The 12,701-nt window shown below is 39.4% G+C and overlaps 1 protein-coding gene across 8 annotated transcripts in view; it reads right to left on the reverse strand.

Moving 5' to 3' along the window:
* Positions 1 to 12,701, reverse strand: part of SGK3 (serum/glucocorticoid regulated kinase family member 3) — an 84,395-nt gene that overhangs the window by 15,893 nt on the left and 55,801 nt on the right. For all 8 annotated transcript variants that reach the window (XM_074944301.1, XM_074944295.1, XM_074944296.1 and 5 more), the window contains 4 exons: positions 7,870 to 7,957; positions 3,280 to 3,329; positions 990 to 1,047; positions 22 to 105 (listed from right to left, as the gene is read on the reverse strand). In XM_074944301.1, the coding sequence (XP_074800402.1) occupies positions 22 to 105; positions 990 to 1,047; positions 3,280 to 3,329; positions 7,870 to 7,957 (280 nt within the window). The remainder of the gene's footprint in view (positions 1 to 21; positions 106 to 989; positions 1,048 to 3,279; positions 3,330 to 7,869; positions 7,958 to 12,701) is intronic.

Consider the following 12,701-nt stretch of genomic DNA (forward strand, 5'->3'; position numbering starts at 1 on the left):
AAAAAACGCATTTCCCCTCACCTCTTTCCTGTTGAGAACAACTTTTTTCTGCAATACTTTGACAGCATAAAATTTCCCATCCAGTTTTCGTTTTGCAAGAAGAACCTGTGAAATTTAAGATGAGAGAGGAGACATGGTTAGCATAGTTCTCATTCTGATATTAAAGAGTATCTGGAGAAACATGATTAATACAATTACTTCACTGTACAATTTCTTGGTCCTTAAAATAGTTCACAATTATTACCAGTATCACCAGCAAAAGGAGACTGACCAGAATATGGAATCTAAGATCTTGCACAGTTTCTGCTGAACTGTAATGTCACAATGGAGAGCTCATGCAGGGCCAAATTATGGCATAGGCCCTACAGGTCCATGCCTAGGGCCCCAGCTCCTGGAGTGGAGGAGGGCGGAATCTTGTCTCTTTTTAAAATATATGTTTCTAGTCTTCATGGTTGTGGTGAAATGCTTGGAAATAGGACTAAAGAGCCTCAAACACTAGCGCCGAGATGGGTGAACTGCTCCATCTATCTTAATAGGGTATTGCCACAAAGACCCACTGCTCTGGGCAGCCCAGCCAACACCACCCCAAACAAAGAACTGGGTGTGTGGCAGTAGTTGAGTGAGCCCAGCACGCCCACCCAGCAGATGATGCAGCAGCACGAGTGCAAGTACTGAGGTGCCTCCCTGCTGCCACCCTTGCCTCTCTGTGGGGAAGAAGGGACCCCTACTGCTCCAATGACAGGGAAAACCCTGCTGCTGCTCTTGGTCAGGAGTTGAGGGGGTCCCATGCCACTGCTACTCCAGGTGGAAGGGACAGTGCCATGGTTTGAAGTGGGGCTGTAACGGTGGAGCCACAGGGGGCCTTGTGTGCCGTGGGCCCCAGGTTGCCTTAATCCAGCCCTGAACTTGTGAGTACCACTTCCCAGTGTTCCCCAAATTTAGTGCCAGTGTGCAGTTCAGTCAGGATGAGAAACAGTAAGAAAGCTCACCTTGCCAAAGCTGCCTTTCCCAATAACTTTCAAGAAGTCGAAGTCTGTTGGTTTAGCGCTGAAAGTGATTCAGAAAGGAGGAAGGTTACTTGGTGTAGAAAATATCAACTTCACAATTTTACACAGTGCTCAGAATTATATTTAAACAAGTGCTTGAACTGCAAACAAAGTGCTGATGTGAGCCACTATTTCCCTGCACATCATGTCCCACTTAAGGCCTGCTAGTAGCATGGAGGTTCTCCATACCAGCTCCTCTTTTATGGCCTGCAATCAAACCCTTCCCTCTTTTCACTTCCTATTTTCTGCCAGGGAAACACAATATAAGTGTTAGTGTTACAATTTAAATAAAAATAAAATTGACAAAACAGACTCAGCTCCACACTTCTCTGCTCTTTGTTCTTTTCTCCTCCTCCCCACATCTCTCGTGTTCATTCTAGTCCTTTTTTCTTTTTTTAAGTCTAGGTTTTCCCCTCATACCTCCCGCTTTCCTCCTGGGGCACCCCCTGCTTGAAAAAGGCCGTTTAACTCTTAAAATAGTTTGTTCCTTGTCCTTCCCCCATTCTCAAGTCTCCCCTTTCTCCCACCCCTCCCCCATTCTGTTCTTTGCATTCCATTTTTTGGCATCTCTTCCTCTTCCTTTGTCTTGTTCTATAGTCTGCCTCACTGTCCATCTACCTTTCCTCGCTGTTTTCTATTCCTCAAATTTGTCCTCCTATTCTCTGGCCTCTGCACTTCCTCCCCTCACTGCCCACCCTACTTTCTTCCTATGACTCCCTATCTTTCCCTTCCTTCGCTCTGGGAGGTACATGTATTCAGAGGCATTTGGCATTCAGGTGCCACTCTATCTCTTGGCCTTCCAACCTTCCTTCTTCACATGGCTTGTGCCCACCAATTCAACAATTACAAGGACCACCATCCACTCTCTGTTTGTTGCCCTTTTATTGATTGCACTACCAAAGAGGATTTGGGGCACAATATATAAAGCCCCACACTCTCTCCCAGTGGCGCAGTACTATCAATGAGGAGAGTAGCAAACATGGGGAGCAGACACCCTAAGCAAGAAATTAGAAGAAAGGCAAAAAGGATGAGGGAGTCGGGAGACCCAGCAATGAGAATAAGAGCCACACAGAATGTGTCAGAAGGAGAGGAAAGACATACTGATTGCATGAGCCAGTTTTTCATATCAACATAATATAATTCCTTATATTGTACTGTAGAAGTTTGACATTAACACAAGTTTATACTAACAGAAAATAGATTAACCAGGTTGACTTGTTTTGATCTACATAGTGGTTCTACATGTATCTTCAGACCAAAATCTGTTCTTCTTGAGTAATGAAGAAACAGCCCTTTTGCTCTCTAGGCTAAGAGAAGCTGGGCAATTAAGATAAGCCATGGATAGACTCCAAACCAAATTCTTTTAGTGAAGGAAGAATGGGAAAAGCAACAATTGCAATTCAGGGCCTAAAAAAACAGAAAGGGAGACAATGGGGCTCCTCAGGGCTGTGTGAAGGTTGCTATGGACAAATTCTGTCCCCACAACTCTTCCCTCAGTCATATAATTGGGGGGATGGAACAAACTGCAATTCTGTACAAGAGTTGGGGTTTGAACTTTGTTTGCCGGGGTATATTTTAAAACTGCTGCCATAGAGTTGCAAGGAGGAGCATTTATCTTGCCTGCATAACATTATCATCTGCTCCATTCATGTTTGAAACTTAGTAAGTTACAAAACCTGTTCACAGAATCATAGAATATCAGGGTTGGAAGGGACCTCAGGAGGTCATCTAGTCCAACCCCCTGCTCAAAGCAGGACCAATCCCCAATCAAATCATCATGTTAGGTAAGAGAAGGGGGGGGGGGGGAGAAGGACGAAGAATAGGAAGAAAAATCTGTAAGAGGGTCTGCCTCTTCAGGATTGCAGCAACCCTGCTAGTAGTGCTCTGAAGTGGAAAGGGGAGGCATGTCATTTGCATATTTCAAAGATACTCTCTCCCACCCCAAGAGCATTTATATATTCCTTCTATTGTTTAAATGGAAACTATTTACGTACACATCACTACATATCTCAGATTTGTTTGGGGGTACACTACTGGTAAAGAATCTGCTGATTATGCTAAAATCACACAGCATACAACTAATGTGCATGATAATATTTACTTAATGCCGAATTAGAACCTTTGCTTCCTCTCAAGTTGCACAAAGTAGCAAATAAACGCACGTATCTGGAGAACATTTCATATAGTTAGCAATTAAAGTCTAACTTTTGGTTTATATTTAACTAAAACCTACTGAGGATTTCCAGATGGTCCCAGGTTGATATTCTGTGAGGTAGAGTTTAGCTGTAGGAAGGAAAAAAAAAAAAGCAAGCCTCAGATCAGTTTAGATTTGTTTACCCATTAAAAGGAAATCCCATCTATTATCCTTCAGCTAATACTCATTGCAAAATATTCAATTAGCTCAAACCATCTCTACATTTATATTTCTTATTATTGTCTATGTAGTATTTTTAAAAATACATTTATAAAAGCACCCAATCTAGATGCTAAGTTAAAGTATCAGAAGAGTTAATAGGAAGGGTTATACAGACAATGTAAAAGTATAAGAAGTAATACAATCTTATGTTCAAATACAGATGGCAAGGTTACGAACAAAATTTTAAGTCTCAGCCCTTTTAACAAGTAACTTAATGTCCAAAATTTAACCCATTTTGAAATTGTTTTATTCCAGGAATATTCTCCGGATGTTTATTTACATTTTTTAATCCACCACACTCTTGCCAATATAGTATCAAAATAAACACTGCTTATGCAGGACCAGTTAAAGACATTGTGTTAAAAGGCTGTTGCCAACCTTTGATAATCTGACACACAAGGTTAATTATTCCAATTCCAGTAACTGCAGGGATGTTGCCAATGCTGGTACACACCCACACACAGAGCATATAAATTACAGGGAGAGGGAGAAGCTCTTCCCATCTCCAATCTCTTCCCTCAAATTTGTTTGCTCTCATCTTTATTCAAAATCAAGAAAAGCTTGGGTACTGACTAGAGGAAAATCCTACCTAGTTTGTGACAAGTTTTGGGGGCAGGGGAGGGGAGGAAGCTAACAGCGAGTCACAAAAATCAGAGGTACTGTAGGAATGGAGAAATCCAGATGACGACTCTGGAAATAATTACAATCCAGCACTGAATTATACAAATAAGAATTAATTATACATTGCAGTGAACAAATTTTTTATGCAAACTAATGCCATTTTTATGTTTTAACATTTTTCAAAAAGCTGCTACATACTTTATATTTATTTTTGAGAGCTATTTTCTTACTTATTTATTGGTCAGGTTCATATAGTAAGCAGACTAGTTACTGGGGAGCTTTTATTTCTACCACAGGCTTGGCCCAAATTACTCTGAATTAAATATCTTTAAAATTTGGTTTTTGTTGTAAGCATGACCAGTCAGTATGGTCATACAGCAATTTCAGGGCTTTCAACAACAAATGGCTTTAAACTAAATTATGATGCTTGAAACTTGCTTCAAGGAAGCAAAGGGAAAATGCTACACTGAATTATGGTACATGATTAAGAAAACTTTCTACAGATGCATTAGAAGCAAGAGGAAGACCAAGGATAGGGAAGGACCATTACTGAATGAAGAGGGAAAAACAACAGAAAATGTGGAAACTGCAGAAATGCTAAATGATTTTTTTATTTCAGTTTTCACCAAAAGTTTGCAATTGGATATCTACCTTAATGAATGCCAGTGAAAATGAGGTAGGATTAGAGTCTAAAATAGGGAAAGAACACGTTAAAAATTACTTAGACATATTAGAAGTCTTCAAGTCACCAGGGACTGATGAAATACATCCTAGAATACTCAAGGAGCTGACTGAGGAGCTATCTGAATCATTAGCTATTATATTATCTTCAAAAAGTCATGAAAGACAGATGAGATCCCAGAGGACTGGGAAAGGGCAAATATAGTGCCAAAGGGGAATAAAGACAACCCAGGGAATTACAGACCAGTCAGCTTAACTTCAGTCCCCAGAAAGATAATGGAGCAAATTATTAAACAATCAATTTGCAAACACCTAGAAGATAAAAAGGTGATAAGTAAGAGTCAGCACTGATTTGTCAAGAACAAACCATGTAAAACCAACCTAATCACTTTCTTTGACAGGGTAACAAGCCTTGTGGATTGGGGGGGGGGGCAGTAGATGTGGTATATCTTGCCTTGAGTAAGGCTTTTGATACAGTCTTGTATGACCTTCTCAGAAACAAACTAGGGAAATACAACCTATTATAAGGTGGGTGCATAACTGGTTGGAAACCTGTTCCCAGAGAGTAGTTATCTGTGGTTCACAGTCAAGCTGGCAGGGCATATCAAGTGGGTCCGGTTCTGGTCTATATCTTCATCAATGATTTAGGTAATGGCGTAGAGAGTACTCTTATAAAGTTTGTGGATGATAACAAGCTGGGAGGGGTTGCAAATGCTTTGGAGGACAGGATTAAAATTCAAAATCATCTGGACACACTGGAAAATAGTCTGAAGTAAATAGGATGAAATTCAATAAGGACAAGTGCAAAGTATTCTACTTAGAAAGGAACAATCCGTTGCACACATACAAAATGGGAAATGACTGCTTAGAAAGGAGTACTGCAGAAAGGGATTCAGGGGTCATAGTGGATCACAAGTTAAATATGAGTCAAGGGTGTAACACTGTTCCAAAAAAAGCAAATATCACTCTGGGATGTATTAGCAGGAATGTTGTAAACAAGACAAGAATTAATTCTTCTGCTCTACTCTGCACTAATTAGGCCTCAACTGAGGTACTGTGTTCAGTTCTGGCTGCCACATTTCAGAAAAGATGTGATCAAATTGAACAAAGTCCAGAGAAGAGAAATAGAAATCATTCAAGGTCTAGAAAACAACCTATGAGGGAAGATTGAAAAAATCTGGTTTGTTTAGTCTGGAGAAGAGAAGACCGAGAGGGGACATGATAACAGTTTTCAAGTATGTAAAAGGTTGTTACAAGGAGTAGGGAGAAAAATAGTTCTCTTTAACCTCTGTGGACAGCACAAGAAGCAATGAGCTTAAACTGAAGTCAGGGCAGTTTAGGTTGGATGTTAGGAAAAGCTTCTTGTCAGGGTGATAAAACACTGGAATAAGTTGCCTAGGGAGGTTGTCGAATCTCCATCGTTGGAGATTTTTAAGAGCAGTTTAGACAAACACCTGTCAGGAATGTTCTAGCTAATACTTAGTCTTGCCTTGAGTGCAGGGCACTGGACTAGAAGATCTCTCAAGGTCCCTTCCAGTCTTACCATTCTATGATTAAATACATACATATAATGAGAAAGTGCTGCAGGACACTTCCCTAAAAGAGCGTTGCAGGAAGTCACATTTTCACTACAGATACATTCTGATCAATTTTCCCAATTTTTTTAAATTTACGGAACATCTGAACCATGACAGAGCAGAAGAATGTTAACTAGGAATATGATGAACATTTAAGGAGAAAAAAATAAGATATTCCATTTATGATTAGTGCCCATTACTGTATTTTATGATGGATGGAAAATTAAGTTGAAAACATACATCCATTATTGAGATTTTAAGTTACATTTGTCACCAGAACTTTTATTGATCTTAAGATTTCTATTAAAAAGTCTAAGAAATTAAAAAATGGAAGCCCTCATTTCTATTGAGAAATGTAATGAAGTGCCATTGTACATTTAATTAATTCCTCTACCTCCAAAGAGGTGAAAGGTAGAGAGTCTAAAAGTAAGGAACAGTGTAGAAACAAAATATTACACAAGATTTGTAGATACAGAAGACTCAGTAACTTTAAATGTGTAGCACTGAAAACTACATCAGGAAATTGATCTTATCAATTAGGGCCCAGGAAAGCTTATTAATTAATGCACAATAGTAGCTTCAGTACCCAGAGAAGTGTATTGGAAAAAACTGACTTTTGTGGGAGTTGAAGCAGGCCGCAAGAGCGTTAAATAACTTTTGCATGCAAAGAATCCTTTACTACTGGGACATGAGAGAGACAGAATAGATTAAAATAATTTAATTATTCTATTATTGTACCCAGCAAGACAATTTTTTTATACCAATTCTTAAAGCAGGACATTGTAACTAGAAGTTCTTAAGACAGAGGCTCCTAAATGGATTTTGAGAGACTTAGTACAATTCTAAACCCAATATAGTGGCTTTAGAATCACAGAATATCAGGGTTAGAAGGGACCTCAGAAGGTCATGTAGTCCAACCCCCTGCTCAAAGTAGGAGCAATCCCCAACTAAATCATCCCAGCCATGGCTTTGTCAAGCCTGATCTTAAATGTCTTAGTAAGAGACTGAGGTTTGAAACCTCGCAGTGTAAAAGGTGAACTGTGAACCAAAGTTAATTTTTCTTTGAGCTACCATAAAAAATGGCTTCAAATATTTTTCAAGTTCGATTCTCCTTTTTTTTTTTTTTTTTTTTTTTTTTTAAGTTATTAAGCATGTAAATATCTGATCCTCCTATCCTTCTCTTTCCTGGATGTCTCTGGCAAGGTCTTTGGAGGACCTAAACAGTGATGTCACGTGAACTGTAACCTGAGCCACAGCTCTTCCAGCCCCTAACAAATGGGGAAAACAGATTGTTAACACTTGTCGTATCTAACAATCATGTCCACCCTTATCGGTGGTACTTGTCTTTGCAGTTCATACTTTGGGGAAAAACTGAGTAACCTTATTGGAAAGGAACAGGGAGGACCCTTTTGGAGAACAACTTATTTTGTTGAAAGTTACAATACATATGAAATTGACCTCATGTAGTTACAGTTTGTTCAAAAGTGCAGGATTACTGTTCTTCTACTCCATTGTAGCTGACTGTTACCTTTGGATTGCTCCTTTCATCCTCATCTTCAGATGGATCTGACTGATGCTTTGGGTTGTCCATCTGAAGAAATGCTCTGACATCTGGGCTAGAAATATAATTAAACCTATTAGGACATTAGTAACTTAAATGCATTTGCAACTCATTACTACAGAAGTAGAATTTTCTTCACATTCACCATCATATTATGCATCTGGTAAATAACAAAAACCCTTCCAACAAACTGGTTTTATGGGGACTTGTAATGCAGGTAGTTCACTCTCTACGTCTACACTACAAGATACAGGTACAATTCCCAGCTCATATTCGTGCTAGCTCTCATCAGTGCCAGCACACTAAAAATAGAATAGCTGGGGGTAGCATGTGCAGTGGCAGCACGCGTTAGCTGTGCTGAATACATACCCACAGGATTCAGGCGGGTTTGTACTCTGCACAGGTAGCCCCGTGCTATGGCTACCCATGCTACTATTGCTATGCTACTATTTTTAGTGCACTAGCTCAGATGAAAGGTAGCACAGGTATGTCTAAGAACAGAACAACAGCCATACGGGGTCAGATCATTGGTCCATCTAGCCCAGTAACCTCTTTTCTGACAGTGGCCAATGCCAGGTGCTTCAGAGGGAATGAACAGAACAGGTAATCATCAGGTGATCTATACCATGTCACCCATTCCCAGCTTCTGGCAAACAGAGGCTAGGGACACTTCAGAGCATGGTTTTGCATCCCTGCCTATCCTGGCTAATAGCCATTGATGTACCTATCCTCCATGAACTTATCTAGTTCTTTTTTGAACCCTATGTGATGTTACACCCCGTATTCTTCATAGAAATATGGTTATGATATGAATATGGCATAACTAAGATATACTTTATGCAAGTTGGCTCATATAAGACATAACTGGAAAGGTTATGATTCACTGAATGTGATTATCCCATTTGTATGGATGTACTATTTCTGTATCTAAAGTTAAGGATATTGACTATAACAATTACAGTTGTGTGTATATTTGGGAGACACCCACCAGACAACCGGCCTTCACAGCCTTGATGGGCCATTAGGAAGAAACAATACGACTGGGAAGATACTAATCTCTCTCCTTACTGAGAGGCATCCTGGGACATAGCTGTGATACTACAAAGTCAGGTGATAATGTCACCTGATGCAAAATACCACCTTGGACACTGCTGGTACTTTTCCTCTGTAGGGGGATGGGGATCAAACAAAGGTTTCCCGCCTTAGATAAATCCTTTTTAAGGCTGGGGAGGGGGTTGACCTGGACTCTCCATTTCCTACCCAAGAAGAAGGACTGCTGAAAGAACCTGAAGGGACAAAGGAACTAACCTGAGGGGAAAGGCAGGGGTGAGTCCAGACTGAGACAGGATTCCAGTCTGTAAGAAGGAATAACTGGAACTCTAAGCTACAGAAACTCTGCAACTTACCTAAAATAACATTTAGGGTGAGAAATTACTTCTTGAAACCAGTCTCTTTAAGATCTTAAGCTTAGTATGTGTGTTTTATTTGCTCAATAATCTGCTTTGTTCCGTTTGCTATCCCTTATAATCACTTAAAATCTGCCTTTTATAGTTAATAAATTTGTTTTGTTAATTATTAAACCCAGTTTGTGCAATTTCTAACTCGGGGGGCAAGAAATTGTGCATCTCTCTCTTCACATTGACGGAGAGGATGAATTTTTGTGAGCTTGCGCCAGGCAGATCTTTCTATACAGCGCAAGAATCTTATTCTGGGTTCATTCCCCAAAAGGGGTATACACATGAGTGCTGGATGAATCCTCTCACACAGAGCTGACTTCAGAGTGTGTGTGCGCGTGTGTGAGAGACAGAGGCCGGATCGCCTAATTCGGCAAAACAGGGAGAGGGAATCCAGGCTGGTGGAGCAGAAGGGACTCAGTGAAACCCCAGTACACCAGGTGGCATCCCAGAAAGGGGGGTGGGGAGGGGAGGATCCAACTCATCACACCCTGTTATAATCTTGGCCTTCACAACATCGTCTAGCAAAGAGCTCCACAGGTTGACTGTGTTGTATGAAGAAATACTTCGTTTTAATTGTTTTATTCATTTAAATATTAAATGAATAGTGCTGCCTATTCATTTAATTTGGTGGCCCCCTAGTTCTTGTGGTATGAGGAGTAAATAACACTTCCTTATTTACTTTCTCCATGCAAACAGGGAAACACACTCCTAGTTCACAGTGTAGATGTAGCCTCTGTTTAACTGAGCATGTACACCAACATATGCAGGATATATAATTTTTCCACTTGCAGTGACTTACCATATTAAAAAATAGATGAACATGAAAAGATTGCAGGAGGTGTTCAGTAAGACTATTTCAGCTATGCTAATTGGAACTAAGCTTTCCACTTCCTCCACCAATGTTTGTAATTGGTTGTTATCTCGTGAAATACCACAGGAAAACCAATTTCCTTTCTAACACCTTCAGTATCAGTGTGTCATTTTCAGTTTTCTAAAATTAATGAGAACTTATTACCGTATACAGAATGAACTGACATTATTTGTATTCTAAAGTACATCTTGGGTGATAAGTGGTATTATATTATTCCCCCCCCCATGCATATTGAGAATTGTGTATTTTAACGACATTTGTTGTTTTGTGCTGGCAAGTCTCAATTTAAAGAAATCCCTGACCTCAGTAATAGACTGGGGATACTATCTTCATAGACTATCAAGGCAGATTCCATGCTCCACTCAACATTCTGTATTGAATGCAGATAGTCACAGCGTTGAATGCATTACATCTGCAGCAAGATTCCATCAGCACTTCCATTTAGTTCCCTCAGCCCTCTTTTAAAGAGCTTATAAATTCTACGTCATCTATTTTAGGGTGCATTTTATGTACGTGTGATCAGTTCAGGAGAAATTTGTCCATACGTACGTGTATGTGGGGCATCATTTTCATTTTAAAAAGTTTCAGATAAGTTACTGCACATACTATCTATTTGATGTGAGCTTGTTTTAATATGAAGTCTTAGAACACTCATTATCGGTTTTATGCCACCCAAAGGCGTGCTTGGCATTTCATACCAGACATGGAATGAACAAGTCCCCACTAGAAAGAATTTATCTTAATGTGCCAATACCTCAATTACCTTTACTGTTTTTGACGACTGAAAACCTGCTACAATGCATTGTAAGTAATTTATATTAACATTACCTATGTATGAATGCATAGCAAATGGTACGTTCTCTTATGTCACAGTGAATCCATATTATGCACTTCCATGGTATTTCACAATTGCTCCAAAGTACTAGTTTTTGTGTTTGTGACCAGAAGTTTAATGGACTCATGAGACATTGTAACAACTCCAGAACTGCTACTGCATGTTATGTATTAGTTATGTACAAGATTGGGCTAGCTACTGTACAAATATACAATAAGACTTCTACAATACATGAATTCATAGACTAATGTTACAAAATAAATACACAAACTACTCCTGCCATATGCTTAGACACCTAGATTAATAAAACAAAAAATAAACAATTGATTTAAAAAGGGGACACTGAATATATTTAACATATAATACACTAGCAGAATTTCCCTCTGGATTTTAAAAGAAGGTTAAGGTAGAAATAACTTCAGACTCACTAGTATAAGGGAGCCATCTTTGGATGGAGAGATCCCATGCACTAACTGTTTCTCCTAGGTTTGTTTTGCATCAGTACTCTGCCTAAATACATTATGTCTAGACACTGGCCTTCTGCTACCTACATGTCAAGCCCAATACCTATGAAAAAACTGTTTTGCAGAAAAAAAACATTACTTTTACTGCCAATGATGAGACCCCACAGATTGAAATAAACTCTATTTGAATATGAAGCACAGTGAAAAAGTGGTACACCAATTTGTGGTGTTTTAGAAAACACAGGCCTGAAGCAGTAAGACTTAGTGGTGTAGAAGATGACAGACCACAGCTATGTGAAAGCAGGAATAACCCAAATACTGGGATCCTGTGATCTAGTGATGTTATATTTGTTTTTCTCAGTTGATGTTGGAGCCATGAGGACCCAATGATTCAATTTCTTTTCTAGAATGACTATTGTTCATGTCTCTCACTGCAGAAATTGGCAGTTTATTTAACATAGAGGACACGGCCATCACAAACGTCATCTAGTGGAGTTATGCTATGTTCTAGTTTTCCTTAAGGAGCTACTAGAATTATTTTAAAACTATGCTAAGCCTTTAATGCATTCTATTTTATGCACTTGGTTTTAAGCTGCTTCTTAAAAGAGAGTGTTCTGATAGACAATTGCATGTATTATCTTTTCAGTAAAGGCCTACAGCTGAGGGGGAGGACAGCCCAACTTAAAGAGCTGCTCAGAGGATTAGGGCTCAACTGTATTAACAAGAGAAGAATTCCTAGCCTCTTATTCTAGATTAGGAATCAGCAAGACAGAAATGTTAGTTCATATTCTCCATCTTTTCTGAAGCTTTTCTGCAAGGTACCTATAGTCTGTGGATGAGAGAAAATTCTCTCTAAAATAAAGCAAACAGTAAAAATTTGGAGTCTAAAGCTAATCCACATAGGAACTACCATAACAGGTCAAACCAATGGTCCATCTAGCTTGGAATCCCATCTTTGACAATGGTGGCTAGTACCTGACACTGCACAGGAAGATTCACAATTGACCACTACGAAATTTCTTGCAACTATCTTTCTAACCCGCTTAACAGTAATTGGTTGGCTCCATATGCTGAAGCATGAGCATTTGCTTTTGGTACAAGAGTCAAAGGACAAACTGCAGACCTACGGACCCTCTGAAACAGAAAAAATTCTCCATATTTCCCAGCAACAC

The sequence above is a fragment of the Natator depressus genome, chromosome 2, assembly GCF_965152275.1.
Source record: "Natator depressus isolate rNatDep1 chromosome 2, rNatDep2.hap1, whole genome shotgun sequence".
NCBI classification, from domain to species: Eukaryota; Metazoa; Chordata; order Testudines; family Cheloniidae; genus Natator; species Natator depressus.